This window comes from Zootoca vivipara, chromosome 15, assembly GCF_963506605.1.
Source record: "Zootoca vivipara chromosome 15, rZooViv1.1, whole genome shotgun sequence".
NCBI classification, from domain to species: domain Eukaryota; kingdom Metazoa; phylum Chordata; class Lepidosauria; order Squamata; family Lacertidae; genus Zootoca; species Zootoca vivipara.
In genome coordinates, this window is record NC_083290.1 from 2,018,648 (window position 1) to 2,040,686 (window position 22,039).

The following is a 22,039-nucleotide window of genomic DNA, read 5'->3' on the forward strand; positions in this document are numbered from 1 at the left end:
TGTAACACGTAGTTAATAGTAATCAATTTTTATCAGTGCAATTATTATTGTTATAGTCATATCCCACCTTTCCTTCAATGAGCTCACGAGGGGGGTGAACATGGTCCTCCCCTCCCCATCGTATCCTTGCCACAACCCTGTGAGGTAGGCTAGGCTGACCGAGGGAGACAGTGACTGGCGCAAGGTTACACCCGGTGAGCAGAGATTGAACCCTGGTCTCCCAGGTCCCAACCACTACACCACGCTGTCTCTCTCATTTGTTGATCGTGCAAAGGGGCTCTCTTCCCTCTGTTCTGAGTCTCTGGCCGGGTTTCACTGCACGACCCCCATGTTCCACCAGCATGGGGAAAGAGGGAGAAAGATCTCACTCTAATGGGTCTTGAGATCATTTTTGCCGACCCCAAAAGCCCCCCCTGAAAGAGCCCCCCTAAAGTCGGCTCCCTGAAGCGTGCATACTCAAGATGTACACACAACTCAAAAGTCCTGGTTGCAAAGACACACGCAATCTTGCACGGACATGAGCCAATGGATTCAAGTTGCAAGGAAGGAGATTCCAACTAAACATTAGGGAGAACTTTCTGGGGGTAAGAGCTGTTTGACTGTGGAACGGACTCCCTTAGAAGGTGGTGGACTCTCCTTTCTTGGAGGTTGTTGTTGTTGTTGTTGTTGTTGTTGTTGTTATTGCCCTGCCCATCTGGCTGGCTTCCCCCAGCCACTCTGGGTGGCTTCCTGTGTATATAGGTAAAGGTAAAGGGACCCCTGACCATTAGGCCCAGTCGTGACAGACTCTGGGGTTGCAGCGCTCATCTCGCACTATTGGTCGAGGGAGCCGGCGTACAGCTTCCAGGTCATGTGGCCACCATGACTAAGCCGCTTCTGGTGAACCAGAGCAGCTCACGGAAACGCCGTTTACCTTCCCGCTGGAGCGGTCCCTATTTATCTACTTGCACTTTGACGTGCTTTTGAACTGCTAGGTTGGCAGGAGCTGGGACCGAGCAACAGGAGCTCACCCCGTCGCAGGGATTCGAACCGCCGACCTTCTGATCGGCAAGCTGTGGCTCTGTGCTTTAACCCACAGCGCCATCTGCGTCCCTAAAACAATATAAAAAACTTCTTTAAGCAGAAGTTGGATGGCTCTCTATCCTGGATGCTTTAGCAGAGATTTCTGCATTGGAGGGGGTGGACTAGATGACTCCCAGACCCCTTCCAACTCTACAATTCTATGATTCTACGTCAGTTCCTAGATATCCACTTGCTGTTCCTATGTTTATACACACACCATTTATTAGGCAGCAGCACCATCAGCGTGCATAATGCTTAGCTTAAAGGCTACAAGAGGACATGGGTCCTGTCCCTTATGGGTGTGTTACAACCTGAAATTGAACATTGCAAGGAGGGAGAGAACAGGAGGAGAAAAGGGGAGCAGTGTGTGTGGGGGGTGTTAAAATGGAAGCAACGTGCACCCATCTTGCTATCGATTCATAACACCAAACATACTGGCTGCTGGGGGTTTAGGAGCCCAGCAACATCTGCAGATGATCTCCAGCTCTGAATTAGGCCACTTTGACCCAGGTGGCGCTGTGGGTTAAACCACTGAGCCTAGGGCTTGCTGATCAGAAGGTCGGCGGTTCGAATCCCTGTGACGGGGTGAGCTCCCGTTGCTTGGTCCCAGCTCCTGCCAACCTAGCAGTTCGAAAGCACGTCAAAATGCAAGTAGATAAATAGGAACCGCTACAGCGGGAAGGTAAACGGCGTTTCCATGTGCTGCTCTGGTTTGCCAGAAGCGGCTTTGTCATGCTGGCCACATGACCTGGAAGCTATACGCCGGCTCCCTTGGCCAATAATGCGAGATGAGCGCGCAACCCCAGAGTCGGTCACGACTGGACCTAATGGTCAGGAGTCCCTTTACCTTTACCTTTTTAAGCCACACTAAGACCCACAAAAAGCAAACGGGAGTACCTAACTTAATTTCTTTGATTTATTTCCTTTGGCTATTTACATACCACAAAATCTCTAAAATTTAAACGTGGCACAGAAAAAGATTACAAGGCAGGTGGAGAGACAGACAGTGAATAAAATCAACGGGGCGAATCGGGGTAGGGGTGGAATACACACAGAGACAAATCCACCCATTTCTATGGGTCCATTTAGTTGGGTACAAGCCTAAGTAGTTGTTAACTCACACACGCGGTGGGTCATGCAAAGCACAGGCACGGGTCTCGAACTCCACAGTCCTGGCAACATGCACGGGAAACGCGTACACGCATTCACCTGATCGTGTGAGCGCGCAGGAGGTGCAGGCAGAAAGGTGGAAGAAGAAAGCCCCCCCCCCAAAGGACCTCTTTGCGCGAAGACGAAAGCCCCTCCGGGGCTCCGGGATTCTGCCTTGCGGGAGGGGTGGGAGCGAAGAGGAAGCGTCCCTTTTCCAGGGAAGCCAACCAGGTTTTTTTTTCAATGGGCCCTCGGAGAAGGCGGCAAAAAGGGTCGAAGCCGGAACTCCTCCCCGGCGCTGCGGCGGCTATAGAAGGCGAGGCGCTCTGCAAGGCAAACCCCAGAGGTCACTTTCCTAATATAGTCTGGCTTCTGCAGCGGCTCTGGGTTTGGAGCGGAGGGGGGAGGGGATATTGGGGGGGGGCTGGCTGGAGGGGGGGAGCGAGCCAGAAGAGCTTCCTTCCCGTGTGCACGGATGGTCGGTCTGCTAAGCAGCCTGCAGTTTTTTTGGGGGGGGGGAGGAAAGAAAGAATGGGCCCCCCTTCCCTTTCCATTTTACGCACCTGCGCCCAGGTCTCTCCAAGGGCGCACGGCGTTTGGGGAGGTTGGGAGGGGGGCGTCCTGCGCCTTACCTAGATTTCCAGGGATCGGGGGCGCGGGAGGAGGAGGAGGAAGCGGGGCGCCGTCCCGGGGCCTGGGGACTCTCTGCTCGCTCCGTCCGGGCGCTGCCAAGCTGGGTGGCGTCCTCCGGGGCGGACGGGCTGGCACGCAGCGCCTGGCGCAGGGGCCTCAATGCGGCTGGAGCGAAGAACAGCTGCTGCTGCTGCTACTGCTACTGCTGCGGCCGCCGCTGCCGCCACCATCTCAGGTCTCCAGCGCTCGCTTCTCCCCCCCCCCCTCAGCGAGGGAGGGGGCGACAGCTGCGAGCCCCCCTCCTTGGGGAATGGGCGGCCGCCTCCAGACGCCCAGCCAAGCCCTGGAAAGGGCATCTGGCAAAGGAGAGGAAAGACCCCCTCCCCCTTTTTTAATACAGCTCCCGGGTGTGTGTGTGTTATAATTTCTCTTTTTAAAAGCAAGCCCTGTTGGGCTAGCAAGCAGAAGTGCCCCCTCTATATCGCAACCCCTCCTGTTTGCAAAAGGGCATGAAGGCAGCGCTCTCTCTCTCTCTCCCCTGCCTTTGTTGCCCTCGAGGATAGACTGCGACTGGATGGGGAGGTTCCACTTGGCGCTCACCAAGGATCTGAAGGCACAGGCGCAGTGGGCAAGCAGGATTGCTCGGACTAAACCTCACAGACAGAATGGAATTGTGCTGACTAGTCATTATAAGAAGTGTTTCAGAATTGATACGAGTTTGGGGTTTTCCTCTTCCCCCCCCCCGTTGCTTTCATCTTGTGTTGTGAATTTATTTTATTTTTTAATTCTTCAGCTACATCGGGTTTTTTTGTTTTGTTTATTTAACACTTTCTCTCTTTTTTTAGCCTATCTCCCAGACACTCCAGGGTTCGGTACATCCATGAAGATATATAATGCACTCAAAAAAACAAAAAAAACCATTTTAAATGAATGTGTATGTCAAATAGGTCCCATCTGGTGGCGCTGAGGTTTAATTTATTGAGAGAGAAAGGAAGTGGGTAAGCACTCTGTTTCCAGGTAGGCTGGAAACATTTTAAATGTTTGATATACAGTACTCACCTTCAGTCTCACTGAAACCATTAGCTGGTGTTGCCCCGTGTAAACCCAGAGGGCACATTTAAAGCTGTTTATTTATCACATTTATACAGTGGAACCTCGGTTTATGAACACCTCGGTTTATGAATTTTCGGTTTATGAATGCCGCGGACCCATCTGGAACAGATTAATTCACTTTCCATTACTTTCAATGGGAAAGTTCGCTTCAGTTTATGAACGCTTCAGTTTATGAACAGACTTCCGGAACCAATTACACCCATGCTTCGGATTAAGTACGCTTCAGGTTGAGTACTCCGCGGACCCGTCTGGAACGGATTAATCCACTTTCCATTACTTTCAATGGGAAAGTTCGCTTCAGTTTATGAACGCTTCAGTTTATGAACAGACTTCCGGAACCAATTGTGTTCATAAACCGAGGTACCACTGTACTCCACCTTCCTCAAAAGAGCTCAAGGTGGTGTACATAGTTCTCCAGCCCATTTTAACCTCACAACAACCCTGTAAGGTAGGTTAAGATGAGAGAGACTAGAGCAGTGCTCCCCAGTGAGCTTCATGGGCTGGCAGGGATCTGAACTCTTGACACCCCATTGGCAATATGGAACTAGGCAGTCCACAAGCAACTTGTCCCTTGTGGGCCACCTAGCTCCATATTACTTACTCTGACTGGCAGCAGCTCTTTTCCATCAGCTGGTGTTTTTTAAAAAATATATTAAATGGAGTAAAACGATTATGTACATACTGTTTGCTACAAAGTGAATATGTTTCCTCTCAATAATAATAATAATAATAATAATAATTTATTATTTATACCCCGCCCATCTGGCTGGGCTTCCCCAGCCTCTCTTGGTGGCTTCCAACAAAATATTAAAATACAATGGTCTGTTAAAACATTAATGGCTTCCCTAAACAGGGCTGCCTTCAGATGTCTTCTAAAAGTCTGGTAGATGTTTTTCTCTTTTGACAACTGGTGGGAGGGCATTCCACAGGGCGGGTGCCACTACTGAGAGGGCCCTCTGCCTGGTTCCATGTAACTTGGCTTCTTGCAGCGAGGGAACCGCCAGAAGACCCTCAGAAGACCCTTGGCGCTGGACCTCAGTGTCCGGGCAGAGTGATGGGGGGGGGGAGACGCTCCTTCAGGTATACTCTCTGTGCAAGAGCAGCACCCAACTATTGTGTTCTGATGGGGGGTGGGTACTGGTGGTATTGTGGGTTCCTCTTCTTAATTCTCAGGAAAAGCCTCCAGACAAATTTTGCCTAGCGGATTCCCCCCATGTTCTTTGTGGAAAGCAGCAACGAAACTTGTCTCTCCCGCATTGGTCTCTACAGCCACAGCAGGCCCTGCAACCTGCCAACAGTTTGACTTCACCCCCAAAGGCGAACTTCTCCATTGCCTCCCGAGACAGACGGGCGCAGATAAACATTAAACTAACTGGATTTTAACTGGATTTTGAATAAACGTGCAAACAATGCAATCTGTTGTGTCTGTTTTGAATTTTGTGTTATCCGCCTTGAGTGGGTTGGGCAAGGTGCTGTTCCGAATAATGGTTTTTAAAGGGGAGGGTAAAGAGCACTTGGAGTGAGTTTATGGAACCAAGGGTGCGGGCCCCCGAAAATGTTTAGGACTCCCTGTGCTATGATGTCATGAAGCGTCGTTCTAGACTGCAGGCCCTCTGCTGGACACCCTTTGCTATTGTTGTTGTTTAGTCGTTTAGTCGTGTCCGACTCTTCGTGACCCCATGGACCATAGCACGCCAGGCACTCCTGTCTTCCACTGCCTCCTGCAGTTTGGTCAAACTCATATTCGCAGCTTCGAGAACACTGTCCAACCATCTCGTCCTCTGTCGTCCCCTTCTCCTAGTACCCTCCATCTTTCCCAACATTAGGGTCTTTCCCAGGGAGTCTTCTCTTCTCATGAGGTGGCCAAAGTATTGGAGCCTCAGCTTCAGGATCTGTCCTTCCAGTGAGCACTCAGGGCCGATTTCCTTAAGAAATCAGAATGGATAGGTTTGATCTTCTTGCAGTCCATGGGACTCTCAAGAGTCTCCTCCAGCACCATGCCTTTGCTATTGCATAAAGGCATTTCCCATACAGATTGGGTGCTAAAGACATTCTATTAGCGCACAGCATCTCAGGTACCAGTATGTGTAAAAAACTGGGGAATGGAATAATAAGCAAACAAACCTGTCTTTGCAAGGGGCGGTTGCTATCATTTTGGGTTACACATTCTCCAGCTCTGCAAAATCCCCCCTTTTTTTGGAGATGTGGCAAACAATCATTTATTCCCATTTATTTTATTTTAAAAATCCAGTCCCTTTCCTAACCAGTGGACTCTCCTCCACTGGAGGTTAAACAGAGGTTGAAAAGCCACCTGCCTAGGATTCCTCAGCTGCAATTCCTGCATTGCAGGGGACTGATGGCCAAACTTGGCCCGCCAGCTGTTTTGGGACTACAACTCCCATCATCCCTAGCTAACAGGACCAGTGGTCAGGGATGATGGGAATCGTAGTCCCAAAACAGCTGGAGGGCCAAGTTTGGCTATCACTGCACTAGATGATCCTCGGGGATCCCTTCCAACTCTAAAATCCCTTCCAACTCTAAAATTCTATGATTGTACGCTCCCTAGCATGGAATCAATCACACACACCCCCACTGCGGATAGCTGTACGCTGGGACCGCTTGTAAAATTATGCCAACTGCCTTGAGTACGTTGACAGGAAGACGGCTGCTGTATAAAACACTTCTTGCACAAGAGTAAGTGCAAGTAAAAAAGGAGGGAAAAAACCCCATTTGTTATGCTTCTTAGCCACTCCGATTCTATGAACAAAAATATTTCAAGGCTAACCCAATTGATCTCTTAGTGTAGCTGCTGTTGGCATCCATCTGTCTCAAGAGACAATGGAGTGTGCCTCTGGTGGGGGGGGGGAAGGAGTAAGACTGCTTCACTAGCAGCACCAAAGTGACCTCTCCAGGACACAAGCCTCGGGGTCCTGGGCTCCCAGATGACAAGACCACCCCCTCTCGACCTGGTCCTGAATGGGGTAACTGTGCCCCTGAAGGACCAGGGAGTCCTCCACACCTGCCCGCCTCCTGTCCCCCACAAACAGTACTTCTGTCTTGTCAGGATTCAACATCAATCTGTTAGCCGCCATCCATCCTCCAACCGCCTCCAGGCACTCACACAGGACCTTCACCGCCTTCACTGGCTCTGATCTGAAAGAGAGGTAGAGCTGGGTATCATCCGCATACTGATGAACACCCAGCCCAAATCCCCTAATGATCTCTCCCAGCAGCTGCATATAGATGTTAAAAAGCATGGGGGAGAGAACAGAACCCTGAGGCACCCCACAAGTGAGAGCCCAGGGGTCCGAACACTCATCCCCCACCACCACTTTCTGAACACGGCCCAGGAGGAAGGAGCGGAACCACTGCATAACAGTGCCCCCAGCTCCCAACCCCTCTAGACGGTCCAGAAGGATGTTATGGTCGATGGTGTCAAAGCCGCTGAGAGATCCAGCAGAACCAGGAAACAACTCTCACCTTTGTCCCTAGCCCGCCGGAGATCATCGACCAGTGCGACCAAGGCAGTTTCAGTCCCAGATGACAAGACCACCCCCTCTCGACCTTGCTGATGTGGTCCAAAGAGTTCCCTACAAGTCACCATCCAACCACTCCTGATTTGTAGAGTTTACCCCTTAGCCTTTTTTTCTCCCGAAGAGATTGCACAAGACAGTGGAGCTTTAGGATCAGAGTCTCCCTTTGCAGGTTGTCCAGCTCCATCTGCTCCCCCCCCCCCGCATACTTCCCTCTGTAAACCACTCTGAGGTCCTGCTGTTTTTATTTACAACCAGCCAATATACCAAATTTTATGAAATAAATAAAATTTATTTATTTACATGACTGATATGCTGCTTTTCAGGTGGACCTCACCAAGTGGTTTACATAACATTACAATAATTTATTTCATAAATACACCCCTCGACTGTTAAAAACAACTGCCGCAAAGTGGTTTACAAAAAGAACAAAACAAGAAAAAGTAACAAGAATAATGAAACAAGAAATATAAAAAAAATAAGACTAAAACCGGATTAAAACTTGCTTCAACTTCCTAAACATCTAGGTAGGCCTGTGTAAAGAAGAATGTTATTAGCAGGTGCTAATGGGCAGGGAGTTCTAAAGTGTAGGGGCTGCCACACTAAAAGACAGAGGACTCACAAATGTTGGTGTTAGGTGGTACCTGCAATTTTAAGGGGCTTGCCCCTGCTGCTGCTGCTGCTCCTTCAACCACCCAGGGTCCTGACTTTCCTTTGTGGCCACTGATGAACACCCCCCGCAACCCGATTCAGACAAGACACGCTCGATTCTCAAAATAAAAATTTATTCAGTAACAAGAACGTTGAATCCGCACCCTGAAAACGCAGTAGTTCACATTTAAAAACAGCCGAACACCTTTGTCGGGCAAAAGTCTATGGTACAAGCCACTCTTGGGTGGGTGGAGAGCAAAGGTCAAGGGGCAGGGGGAGGATATGTAAAAAAAGAAAGAAAGAAAAGACCAGCAATAGAAGGAAGTGTTTCTCCCCAAGCCGTTGCAGGAGGGCCCCAAATTTGCAAAAGACACCCACAGCCACAATCCCCGCAGGACAGGGCTGCGTTTAGAGAGATGGATCAAGACGAGAGGCCACGACGCTCTTGGCCAAATTCTGGACCAGAAGTGGCTAAGACAGCCTTGGAGACAGCTCCCCCATCTCCCAAAAAAGGCACCAAGGCCTCCTATCAGTGCGAAACATGGATATTTGGATTCCACAACAGGGCTTGCTATTCCAGTAGGCACAGCCCATTTCAACAGCCAGAGTTTAACCTGGGCTGGGAAATCAAGAAAGCGGCAGGTGGGGGGAGGTCTCCTTTGAGGTTTGAAGGGATATTCCCCAACACAAGCCATTTTTTTGGAGGGGGAGTAGCATTGCTCCAAAGGGGGCATCTAATGGCGACTTGCAGAGTTAAACAGAGTGATTCCCCCCCCCCCCCGCCTTTAGCCCTTTGGCTCTGGACAAGTGTCAAGATGGCAACTTTTTGCGGATGGGGGAGAGATCCACCCAAGGCTGAGTTGTTTGGTTTGGGGGGGGGGAGGAAAAAGCAAAGGCCCCAGAAAGGGGAGAGGCATCAAAGGAAGACAGAACTCCCATCCTGCCAATTTTAAAAATAAACAAAAGGAGTGGTGGTTTGCCAGTTTTGCGGTTTAGGGTGAAATCATTCTCTTACAAGCCAGGTGGGTTTGAGACACACACACACACACAGAGAGAGAGCCAGCTGACACTGGGAGATACGGGGAGGGGGATAAAGACTCAGCTGAATGAATGGTACAGAAAATATTATATATATTTATATAGATCCGTTTTGTCCACATACAGAATCAGCAAGGACCCAAAACACACACACACACACACACACACACAGAAACACCCACCCAGACCCACACCCCTCTCTTTGCGCAAGGCTCAACAAAATCTCACAGTATACAGCTAGGTATACTGGAGCTGGAAACTGGGAGACAGGGGAGTTGCTGCTGAGATGATGGCTGAACATTTTTGACATTTGCAGGGCAACCAAATAAAAAAAATAAAAAAATTGCGGGGTGGGGGAGAGAGGGGAAGACGCCCTGAAAGAAAACATCAACTTTATACATTGGAGTAAGACTGAAAATGCCCTTTTTTCCCTAAAACAAACAAACAAACAGCCATGCTTTGAACCAGTGGTATAGTTTGTCTTCTTCCCACAAGCAGATCTGCATACAGAAGAACAAAACTTGCCAACAGCTACAATGCATTTAAGCAATCCAGTTTTGATAAACGTGGCAGTTTGGGATCGGTCATGGAGTGCAAAGTTGAAGAGCAGGGGTTTAATATTAAGAGGGGGAACAGAGAAGGGGGGATTTCCCCCCCCACACACAACAAAAACTCCTGGCAAAGATGAGATAGAAGGCACAGATTTGGCTTCTGGAAGAGGCCTCAGTGCCAGCCCTGGATTCTGAAAGCAATGGAAGGTAAAAGGCATTAATAGTTTCCTAGTTCGGCTTGGGGCTCTGACAGAGAAGTCATCAGAAAGACACATTGCAAAAACCAACGTACAAAGCACGATTTCCGGGAGAATTGCTCAGCAAAAAGTCAGGGCAAAACACCTTACGCTTTACAGCACCCTCCGTTTTGCAAAGTTCACTAGAGGCCCGATCCTGCTGTAGGGAAAGGGGCCAAGGAGGAGGAAGTTTAAGAGGGAGGGAGGCACACACTCCTCAACACCCCTGTGAGGTCTGGAAAAAACAAAGTAAATCCGCCTGGAATTTAGTCGATTCTCTCACATTTGAGAAGCATCCGTCTTTGCTGAGGCTTAAAAAATGAATCAGGGCAAATGGCAACATGCAGTGATGATAAGCAAGCACTTTCCACTTTGGAAGGGATATTTGACTGGCAGCAAGCCCCCCCCCCCAAGGCTAGTTTTAGGGGCCTCCTTCCTCTCTTACCTACAGGCGGCTTGTGTGAAAGCACCCCACCCCAAAGATACCTTTTCATGATATTCTCCTATATTGCAGCATTTGCCAGCCTGCCTGGCAGCTGTTTTCCTAAGAGAAGGGGGTTAAAAGGGCCTACGTCTTTCTCATTAGGAAGCAGGGTTATTATTTTATTCCTGCAAAGATTCCTGGGTGCACCAGAAGATGTAAAAAGACTCCTCCATAAAAACATGGGAAATTTAGAGGCGCTAGTTTGGGACCACAGTTTGACACACGGGGTCTTGGCGCACCACAGAACTCAGCACAACCGGGGCGTGTTGCTGAGGACATTAAAAAAACAACAACAACCGAAACCCTGATCTCCAGAAAAAATAAAATAGAACGGGCACACATGTGTGCGCAAGACGGGGAGTCCTTTTAGCAAGATGTCCTTGCTAAAAGACTGGGCAGTTGTGCCTTGTAGACAATGCATTGGGAACAAGAAGGTCAGGCAAGCTGAAGGATTTCTTTGCTTTTCAGAGAGAGAAGCATGCATACATTTGGCACAAGCTGACAGAAACAATCACCTTTTAAAGAAAGAAATAACAGGGAAGAGAGGAAAAGGGAAAAGAAGTGAAGCCCATTCCAGAAAGTGTTTGCAGATTTGCCACTGGTTAACCGCAGAGGAAACGATGTTCAATAGGTGAATCCATTTTCCAGTCTGCAGAAGAGATGCCCGATCGCCCCTTTCCTCTGGAAACAAAACGAAAAGATGCCGATGCCCCCCCCAAACATGAGTTATCTACATGAGGACTGTTATGTACAATGTAAGAGACACAACCCTTTCCGCGAGAAGCGTCAGGGAATGATGGAGAAGAACACAAAGGGTGGGGGGTATATATTTGTATAAACCGGTCAGCTTCTGGATTGTATCAGACAGAGCAGGGAGAGAAGGCCAGGCAATTCCAGGACTGGGGAAGGAGGAAAGAAGGGGAAGGAAGAGGTGGAAGAGGAGAAAGGAAACAGATGATATGGCCATATTCTTGAAAAGGCCCCCAGCTTTATTCAAGTAATGAAAGGGTTAAACCCCCGAAAAAGAATGAAGTTTGTTTTAAGAGAACACCCCTCACGCCCAATGGTTTCCCTTTCCCTCCTGTCTTCCTTCTGCATCCCCATCTCCCACAAAATCTGTAATTTTTTTAAAACAATAAAAGTGCATCTTTCTTTTGGCCCAATGAAAGAGAGCATTTCAGATACTTTTCTTCCCTTCTCTCTTTTGTTTTAAAGGAGGGGTGTTCTTTTAAGACCAAAAAAAAAATTAAATGTTGAGGTTTGTTAAGGGTTTAAAACTTTTTTTTAAATAAGGGGGGGGGGAATTGTGATCTTGCAGTCATTTGCACAGGGGGGTGGGATGGGGGAGAACCATGAAAACCAGCCACCTCAAAACCCACATGCAACAAAACAGTAAAAAATAACGAACATATAAAAATTAAACCAATAAAGTGCATGTTTCAATATATATTACATCTGCCCCATTTGGAGAAAACACGACAAGGGTGTTGCAAAATAAGTCAAGTTGTTGTGGGGGGAGGAGAGGGGGGAGAGACGAGGGCTGAAGTTCACATGGTGTTGTACAACGGGTTGGTGGTTCGTTTCCTGTCATTTGCCTTTCTCAGCCTTCTGGGCGGTTGAGTTCTACCCTGCTGGGGCCGGGGGAGCACAGCCAACCAGTGGGGCGGGTGGGGAGTCGTCGCCAACAACCCTGGCAGCGGGGCCTCTGGGGGGCTAGTCAATTTCGCGCCCGGAAGCTGCCGGGCCAGGCTGAACTCTTTGGCATACTGCGCCAGAGGCCTCTCCACGGGGCTGCTCAGGGCGATGGATTCGGCCGCCATCTTGAGCTGCTCGACAAAATGTGCCGTGGGCCGGGGGGCGGGCAACAACGGGGCAGGTTCTGGCGTTGGCAAAGCTAGGCCCCCCAGCGAGAGGGCTTCCCCGTGGCCGGAGGGGGCCTGGAGTGATTCCGGAGCGGCTGGCCTGGCACTGGAAGGGAAGGGGTTCCCCGAGGGCAAGTCGTCTTTTGACAAGTTCAGGCCGCCCAGCTTTGCCAGCGACGCTGAGCGCTTCATCTGAGAAGGGAGCGTGAGGCCTGCTTGCCAGACCCGGGCCTCAAGGTCCTTTGCCCACTGCCTCACTGTGTCCCCCCTCAGCTCTCTGATGCTGTCACTGCTGGAGCTGTGAGGAAGGCCGCAGCGAAGGAGAGGTGCGGCAGCAGCCCCCACGGTGTTGGCACCCGCGCCCACCTTACGAGGGTGTGGGTCATAGTCCTCTGGGCTCCAGTGGGTCAAAGCGCCCTCACTCCTCCGGCGCAGAGCACCTCCCCTCTCCTCAAAGGCAAACTGTCCGTTGCCAGCATATCCCCCCAGAGGGGCCGGCTCAGGGTCGGTTCCTGTGCTGTCCTGAGTGACCCCCTGCAGGCAAACGAAGGGCTGGCGATGGGAGGGCGGCGGAGGGGGGCACCTTGCCCGACTCGCAGGAGGAGAGGTGTGCATGTCAGCCGGCCCTCTGACAGCATCTTCCCCAGGGCTACCCAAGGTAAAAATGGCCTTCTTAAAGTCTTTGCTCTCTGGCTCGGAAGGCCCCGGGGGATTCTGGGAACACAAAGCAGCGTTGCAGTTTTCGTCAACCGCCAACGAGGTGGTGGCCATCTTGGTTTCCTCCGAGTCATCTTGCGTGTGGCCCCTTCCCAGCCCAGTGGGGCTGGGCAACTTGACCGCCTGGGTGTACTCTATGATTTCAATCCTTTTTGGAAGCAGAAGGCCAGGGGCAGGGAGGCTGTCCGGGCTTTCCAGAGAAACCACCAAGCGGTGCTCTCTGGCCAACCCCTCCAGCTCTGCCAACAGGCCATCTCGTGGGGGGGAAGACGCCGGTGGCATTTCGGGGGGCTGATTCAAACTAGCCTCAGTCTCTGCGCCCCCAGCTCTTGAGGCTACCTTCTCCCCAGAGGACTGGGCCTGCTCGTGAGATGGCTCGTGAGATGGCCCCTTCGCTGTGGGGTCGGCCACCGCTGGGGATTCGATCCTGGAGTTCTTCCGGATGGGTAGCAGGACAACGGGGGTAGAGTGTAGCAGCTCCTGCTCCTGCCGCAGGCGCTCCTCAAATTCCAGGGTGGCACGCCGTACTGATCCAGGACACCATTTGGGCCCGGGGTTCGGATGGCCCTCTGCCGAGTCTTCTCCCGAGTTGCCGCCGTCTTCTACGTCCAGCTTACAAGAAGGCACCGGCTGGGCTGAAGCGGCTTCTCGGTCCGGTTTCAAAGGCTCACTAGCCGCCTCCTTCGGGACCGAGCCACCGCCTTCGCCCGGCTCGGCTTTTCGAGGCTTGCTTTCCCAGGCCGACTCGGCAGGGAGCTCATGGACCGTGTTTCTCTTCGACACCAGGACCGGATTGTTCAAGGCGTCCGTCTTCGCCTGTCCCTGCCCTACCCCCTGGCGGATCGATTCGATCTCGGTGATGATGTCTTTCACAGAGATGGCGTTTTCAGAGTGAGAGCGAGTCAGGCCGCCTGAACGGCTCGGTTCGGAGAGCTTTAAATTTAAGACAGAAAAAAAGAATGGGTTAGAATTTTACAAATAAAATGCTCCCAATGTCCAGCAAGCGTTTTGACAGAATATTCTGTAGTTAACCACCTTTCTAGCTTGGAGGGGAATCAAATGGCGTGGTGGCAGGGGATTCTGAGGATAGGGCCCAACTTCCATCACTGCATCCCCAGGGCGCCTCACCCTGCTGGCTGCCACATTTAGAAGCCTCACAATGCCCCATCAGAGCCATTCTGGACACCTTAAAATCTGGCAGACAGCAGCATGAGGAATTGGGGAGAGCATTGCTGAGTTCTGTGACATGCCCCCCCCCCGAGATCCCCCTACTTTGATAGCCTCCGAGTGGGTCACTTCGCCTTAGTCCCAGCCCCATAAATATTCTGATCTTTCCTGCCACTGCCCCGATCGTCCCGTGCCTCGATGTCGTTTGCTCCCTCATCCCCCTCTTGCCCTCCCAATACTCGACTCTTCTGGCCGGGGCTCCTATTTTCAAAACACTCGGCAGAAAAGCCTTGCGTACCTTCAGCCGCTCCTCCTCCACCGAGGACCCCTCGGACGGCTGGGGCGAGTTGTCTGAGGAGTTGCTTCCTTGAGCATCTTCTGTGGGGTTGGAGGGCGACAGCTCCAGCCCCCCCGACACTTTGGAGAGACCGTTCCTCCCGCCCCCCTGATCCTCCGTCCTGGAGTGGGAGCAAGTCCGTGGCCGGCTGTCCTGAGAGAGCTCCACAAACTTCTCCAAGGCGCTGAAGAAGTCGATCCGGTCAGCGCCAAAGTCCGCCTCCTCCGGCAAGGACGTCACAGGAGGGGGGCTGGGCGAGTTATGGTTGGAGACGTCCTGCAAGCAAGACTCCAGCTCTTCCATGGGCACAAGGTGGATGTTCCCGTCTCCTTGCTTGAGGGCATCCTTCTCCAAGTCGTCCACTGCCAAGTCCGGGAACTCTGCCGCTGGCCCCAAGGCCTCTCGCTGCTGCAGCAAGGCATCCGAGGCATTGCAATTATCCAGGGGGAACTTTGAGTCGTCCAAGCAGCAACCGGAGGAGCACCCGTTGATGTTGTTCAAGTTCAGCTTGTCCTCCATCTGCTCGGTATTGAAGTCTCTCGTGGTGATCTCCAGCTGCACCACCCGCTCGATGCTGCACAAGTTCCCGGCGGCATCGGCACCCAGGTGGCACAAGGGTTCCGTGGGCGGACCAGCGCACATGGGCCCCGGAGACATGGGCACGTGGTGGTGGTGGCCGCAGGAGGTCTTGCTCTCCGAGATCTGGTCCGCCGACGTGGTGATCTCCTTCTTGCTGACCTCCATCCCGGACTTGCCCATGGGCTCGTGGTGGTCGGAGAGGTCGCTGTCGGAGTGCGAGCGCCACAGCTTGTTGTGACGCTGCTTACTGCGGGGAAGGAGACGGGGAGAGAATCAGCACTGGGTTTGAAAGCCGTCCAGATAAAATGCACAAAGGGGACGGGGAAGCGGCACGGGGAGAGTTCACGAGAGGGGACGGAAGCACTGCCTTTGAGACGGGGTTAGGCCGCGATCAGCTCTCCTGGTCCCCCAAACAACCAGAGTTCTGTCCCAAAGAATGAATGGGCCTCCGCGAATTATGCAAATTGTCAGCGTGCAAAAGCAGAGACACCTGTTGAGCTGGGAAGAGGACTCTGGAGAACAGCTGAAAGCACCCTTCCTGGAAGCGGAGCCAGGACTCAAGGGTCATGCGATTCCACTGTATCATACAAATCAACAGTGCCTATTAAAGAGCGGGGGGGGGGATCCTCAGGCCTGGGGGCTGAATGTGGCCCTGCAGCCCTCTCCATCTGGCCCTCAGGACTCTCCCCAGGCCACCCCCCGCTTACTGCCCCCGCTTGGCATTCCCTCCTTGAGTGTTTCTGCCTGACTGGAAAAGTGCCCTTGAACTCTGATGACGGACAGAGGACCAGAGTTGCACAATTCTGTTGGAACAGCTCTCAATCTCTAATATAGCCTATTGGCTTGGGATCCAGGAGGAGGGAGGTTGTTTTTTGCCCTGCAAAGGGGCTCTGCAATCACAATGCTCATCAGGCGCTTGCCGTCTCTGGTCAGATGCTGGTTTTGTTCCTGCTCGGCCACCTGTTCCCAGAATTGGTCCGCTGCCACCGGGGACACGGAGGGCAGCTCTCTTCCAGGGAACAAAAACATGTTGTTGCAGCTGATGAGAAGAAGGGCAGAAGCCTGGCTGCCATGGGTGTTTTGTGCCGTCTGCCCCACAACTTACAAGCTCTGGCCCCTAGAGGGAGCACGGACTCCGTCCAAAGCCAGAGCGCCAGGGACGCTGCTTCTGTCTTCCCCTTCTCATGTGCGGAGATCGCAGTGCAAGCTGCGCGCCAGAGAGGGTAGCAGCCCTCCTGACGCAGCCATGCGAGAGGTGACCAAGGGGAGGCGTGTCAAGCAGGCCGCACTCCTCCAAGGGCCAACACCAGTACATGGCATGTTCTGAGGGGCACAAGGATTGGGATCACTTCCATGTGATTCAACTTTTAACTGTGGCAGGGTTATAAATATCTGGGGCTTTAGAGTTAGAACTAAAGGCAAATAAGGGGAGTTGACAGTACATGCAATATTTTCTCCCTCTCCCATAATAACAGAACTTGGGAACACCAGACAAAAGGATTCAGGACAGAGAAGAGGATGGAATTATTCACACAGTGCGTCTGAGAGGTCCGGAGAGCAGCAACACGAGAACGGGGCCTTTTCTGCAGTGGCTCCCCATTAGTGGAATGCTCTTCCCAGGGAGGTTTGCCTGGTGCCTTCATTTTGTACCTTTAGGCGCCAGGCAAAAGTGTTCCTCTTCAACCAGGCCTTGGGCTGATTTGACATTCCATGCCCCTTTAAAATGTTTTTTTTTTGGGGGGGGATTATTGGGTTGTTTTTGTTTTTATTATGCATTTTGTGATTTTATTTTGTGACCACCCTGAGACCCGCAGGTACACAAATTTAATTATTATTATTATTATTATTAATAATAATAATACCACCAACATGGATGACTTTTAAAGGGGGCTTAGACAAATTCTTGGGACGATAAGGCTATCAAATGTTACTAGCCAAGGTGACTACAATTTGCTTCTACCACGGGAGGCACTATGCCTCTGAATATCAGCTGCTGGGAATCACCAATGGGATGACTGTTGCCGTTTCGCTCAGCTCCTGCTATGGGGCTTCCCGTCGGGGCACCTGGCTGGTCGCTGCCAGAACAGGATGCTTGGCTGCGTGAGTCACTGGTATGATCCAGCAGCCAGTCTATTGTGAAGTTCTTGTTAGGGTTTCTAAGGAAAAACCCACAACTTGCACAGGAAAAAAGAGAGACTGGGAGTTTGGGGAGGAAGGAGGGTCCAAGAGCATAGGAGCAGGATCTTGCTGGTGGGAGGGAATGTGGCTTGACAGCGCATCAAGAAGCAGTTGCTGCTGGGAAAACCCCTGGCCCCACGGCCCACTCTCACACCCTGGGCAAAGGTGTAAGCCAAGAACCACAACCTTCCCTGCACAGTCAGGCTCTGAAACCCCAAAGCCAATCATATGAATGTGGATCAGCAAATGATCTGCTCCGGGGTGGGTAGCGATGGTAAACAAGGCAGGGGTCAAAAAGGCTTCTCCGGACTACAGTACTTTTAGCTGCTGGTCAACAGCTGCTTGTTGTAATGGCTACTTATTGCCTCCCGTAAGAGCACAATTATATTTACCACTAGTGTCATTCAGCCCGTTCAGTAAACGGGCGCTAGCCGGGCGGGAACGGAGGGGAAGCCCTGGGACCGCACAGGCGTCGCCTCCGTTGAGCGCCTGAGGCCCACCGGCCCCTCCTCCGCCTCCTCCCACTGTCCCGAATGGCGACGGCCTCCTCCACCTCCCTGCTGCGGTGGAGTGACGCGGGGCGGCAAGGTGGGAGAGCGAGGGGCGGCGTGCTTACCTGAGGCGTGCTGCGGGAGGCGGCGGCAGAGGCCTCTTCCTTCTCCTTAGGAGAAGGGAGGTGGAGGAGGCCGTCGCCACTTGGGACAGCGGGAGGAGGCGGAGGAGGGGCCGGTCTCTGTGCTCCAAGTCTCTGCGTCCAATCCCTGTGTCCGTGGGGCACATGAGCAGTAGCGCGGACACAGGGACAGGACGCAGAGACACAGGGACTTTATTATATTTACCATTATTACCATTTGTGTGCTCAAAGCGGCCTCTACAATGTGCAACAACCTGATCTGCACTTCTTGAGAACAAAGCCTGCATGCACACCCCGCATGGGTCATGAATACTGACAGGCGACATTAAATCCCGAAATAACCTCAAAACACCATATTCCACTCTTGCAGATTTGTGACTGAATTCCTGTGGAGGCAGCTGAAGTCTTTCTGCATGTATTGGCCTTAAATTATGGCTGCTAATCTTGTTAATTGATTTTGTTGTTTTATCTTTTCTGTAAACCACTTTTGAGCTGTTTTTAATACAATCACACATGTTGTGGAATAAACAAATAAACTTTGATTATCACTTGCTGGGGAACATTAGGGGTTTTTTTTGGGGGGGGGAGACTGCTGGGGGGGGGCTTTGCACTGGGGCATCTGGCTGGCTACTGCGAGAACTGGATGTCAGACGTGCTGGGTCTTCGGTAAACATCCAGGAGTCAGGTTCCTCTACACCTTGGGTCGGATCCGGCCCAACTGCCTTCTAAATCCGGCCCACGGGTGGTCTGGGAATCAGTGTATTTTTATATGAGTAGAATGAGTCCTTTTATTTAAAATGCATCTCTGGGTTATTTGTGGGGCATAGGAATTCGTTCTTTTTTCCTCTCTCCAAAATATAGTTCGGCGCCCCATAAGGTCCGAGGGACAGTGGACCGGCCCCCTGCTGTAAAAGTTTGCTGGCCCCTGCTCTACACTTTTTACCTTTGTGGTTTGAAGGCAGTATCCCCTGTTCACTATTCGGATTACAGGGAAACATCCCTGAGAAGGGGTTTGCCCAAATAATGCCACACCTCACCATTGTGCCATGCCAGCACCTCCTTGACCTCAATGATTTGGAAACATCCACCTGCTGCTTTTGCTTTTTGGGGGTGGGATGGGGGCAGAACGTAGGAAGAGCCTGTTGGATCAGGCCCATGGCCCATCTAGTCCAGCATCCTGTTCGCACAGTGGCCCACCAGGTGCCCGTGAGAAACCGCCAAGCAGGATTCAAGCACAAGAGCAACACTCTCCCCCTCCTGTGGTTTCCAGCAGCTGGTATTCAGAAGCGTTGCTGCTTGTAGAGGCAGAATTTAGCCATTGATAGGCCTCCCCTGTGCCTCTCGGGGCAAATTTGACATCGCCTAATACAGATTTCAAAAGCACAAGTTAATAAACCCCTTTGTCCACATCAGGATCCCGTCATAAAATTGCTCAGGAATACTTCGGAGAGCCTCGGAACTACTCATTTTCTATGCCTCAACCGCAGTGTGCAATAGGGAGATCAGCTTTTATTCGAAGGTTTAGTCCTACTAAGTCCTACCCGCTGAACAGAACAGGTACAACTGATTGTTTAGGGAAGCTTTTAATGTTTAATAGATTAATGTATTTTAATATTGTGTTATAAGCCGCCCAGAGTGGCCGAGGAAATCCAGCCAAATGGGCAGGGTATAAATAATAAATTATTATTATTATTATATTATTATTGTGGTCCATTAACTCCAACAGGTCTACTCTTGAGTAGAGCGTAGTTGGATGCAACTTTTGCAGGCTTATCGCAAGGATCATGGCTGAGATAACTGTGCGCAAAGGGCTCTGAATGTTTGAAATGTGGTTTATAGCAACTGCCAAGTATTGGGGTTTTGTGATGGGCCCTGTAGAGTCTGCATTGCAAGCACCTCCCAAACATTAAAAAGTTGGGCCGGTGCAGATAACCTGCTGCTAGCCTCTCTCTCCCCCCCCCCCCGCCCATTTGCCATGTGCCCCCCCCAACACACAAACACACACACTTTTCAAAAGGCCCGACATCCACAGCAAAGCCACCTGGGAACCACGTGGCAGTGAGCTGGGTTCCCTCTGGCAGGACATGCCGTCTCTCTCTTTCCCCTCTCTGGAGGTCACCCAAGGACACACATGTGTACAGTTGGAAGGAGGGGGGGGGGAGAAGGAAAACACAGACAGACACAGACACATGACATATTGAGACATCTTTTCCCAATCAGATGATGGGGGTCTCTCATTACAAAAACAACCCCTTCAGTTTTGCATAAGAAAAGGAACTTGAGAAGGTGGGGAAGCGGAAGCCTGGGGAATCAGCAACAAACAAACAAATACACAGCCCCCTGGAGAGCCAGCCAGAAAGCAAAGTTGTTTTGCTGTTTGGGGGGAAGCAGGTTGCGGGGGACACACACACACACACACACACACACACACACACACACACACACACACTGCCCACAGCTAAAAAGCATTTTTAAAGGATGATCTAAGTTTTAATTCATTCCTGCTGCCCCCCCCCCTATTTTCCCCATCGGTTTCATTGACCAACAGTTCTTAGTGACTTTGTTTTCATCACAACTGATTTCACTGCATCCCAACATATTATTTTGGCAATTTATCCCATTTAAAAAATGCTTTGATTGCTCCCCCACTTTTTTGAAAAAGGGGGTAAAAATATATTCAACTAAGCTAAAAACTACGCATTTGTGCTCTCCCAAAATGCCCCCTCTTTTTACACACACACACACACACACACACACACAGAGAGAGAGAGAGAGAGAGAGAGCGCTAATGCAGCTCCAAAAGTTTCCTGAACTTTGCATCGAAGAGAGCAAGGATTTTTATCATTTCTGTGTGTGAAAGCTGAAATTCAGAAGAAGTCAAATACTGGCATTCCATGAAACACCCTCTGCCCCCCATCTGCCCCTTGTCAGGGACGCCGAGGTGCCGTCTTGGCTGTTTTGGACTCACCTGGCCAGGAGGATGCCCTGATACTCCTCTAGCTGCCGCATGAAGCTGGGGTTGGGCTTGGTGACCGTCCGGCGCTCCTTCACGTAGTCGTAGGCCCGGTCAAGGTTCCAGCCGTACTCCTTCATGGCGTAGGCAATCACCGTGGAGGCCGACCGGCTGACCCCCATCTTGCAGTGAACCAGGCACTTGGATCCGTTCTTCCTGCAGGACCATAAAGGGAAAGGGAGGGGGAGAGGAGGGTTACCCAAGTTCCCAACGGAGTCATCACCCAAACAGCACACTTGGGCTTTGCTAGGGAGAATGTTTCACAGGCGGAATCAATAAATGCCATATATATATATATATATATAAATGTAAAAATCGTGAAAGTGTGGGCTCCACTTTTCTCCGTAACCGCTTGACCGATCGTTCTGAAATTTTGACACAACGATCCAGCCCACTCCCCAAGTGTTCCTAGAAAATAAAATCCCTCAGAACTCACACCTGTGCAGGTACAGACCTCTTTTTCAACAAAGTAAAACAGCGCCCTCAAGTGCATTTCCTCCCACAGTACACCCCCTCCCTTCCTGTGAAATCTACACCACACCCACAAATCCTGCCCCCACCACGAGATCCACCACTCACATCCATCCATCCGGCAGAGGTATTGAAGACCTCAGCAGAACTGAAAACAGGCTTTTTGCAGCAGCAAGGCCCAACATTGCCAAGTGGAGGGGCCCAAATAGAGGGCAGGGATAGGTAATGGGTCACAACAGGGTGGGGGGAGACACAGGGATGAAGCCTGCCCTCTCCACAGTATCTCGCCTTGGTTCAGGGGGACTCTGAGGCTCAGGGGGACCTGAAGGGGGGCTATTACCCTCCATCTCACAGACTAACGCACAGCAACGCGTGCAGGGGCCAGCTAGTGCCAAGACCTTGCAAAGCTGGTGCCCTCCTGATGTTGTGGACCAAAGCTCACCTCAGCACCAGTTTGGCAATTTGTGTTTTGTGTGTGTGTGTCCATGATGTCCATGGGTCATCAGAGTAGATCCTCTGAAACTGGCACTCACACATTTAGACAAGTTCATGGAGACAAGGTGATGCTTCTGAATCCCAGTTGCTGGAAACCCCAGGAGGGGAGAGGGCTCCTCCTGTGTTCAGGTCCTGC

General features: G+C 51.3%; 2 protein-coding genes across 6 annotated transcripts in view; both read right to left on the reverse strand.

Moving 5' to 3' along the window:
- The window catches only part of CORO6 (coronin 6), a 22,372-nt gene extending 19,190 nt beyond the window's left edge, over positions 1-3,182 (reverse strand). For 2 of the 4 annotated variants that reach the window (XM_035140235.2, XM_035140232.2), the window contains exons 1-2: positions 2,844-3,180; positions 2,272-2,537 (exon numbers count right to left, since the gene is read on the reverse strand). The gene's annotated coding sequence lies outside the window, so the exon portion shown is untranslated. Of the gene's footprint in view, positions 1-2,271; positions 2,538-2,843 lie in introns of all 4 variants that reach the window. The other 2 variants (XM_035140234.2, XM_035140233.2) reach the window with 2 other exon arrangements.
- A 5,076-nt stretch (positions 3,183-8,258) lies between these two features.
- SSH2 (slingshot protein phosphatase 2) overlaps positions 8,259-22,039 on the reverse strand; it is a 127,203-nt gene continuing 113,422 nt past the window's right edge. For both annotated transcript variants that reach the window (XM_060268515.1, XM_060268516.1), the window contains 3 exons: positions 20,893-21,093; positions 14,495-15,359; positions 8,259-13,962 (listed from right to left, as the gene is read on the reverse strand). In XM_060268515.1, the coding sequence (XP_060124498.1) occupies positions 11,998-13,962; positions 14,495-15,359; positions 20,893-21,093 (3,031 nt within the window). In that variant the 3' untranslated portion in view covers positions 8,259-11,997. The remainder of the gene's footprint in view (positions 13,963-14,494; positions 15,360-20,892; positions 21,094-22,039) is intronic.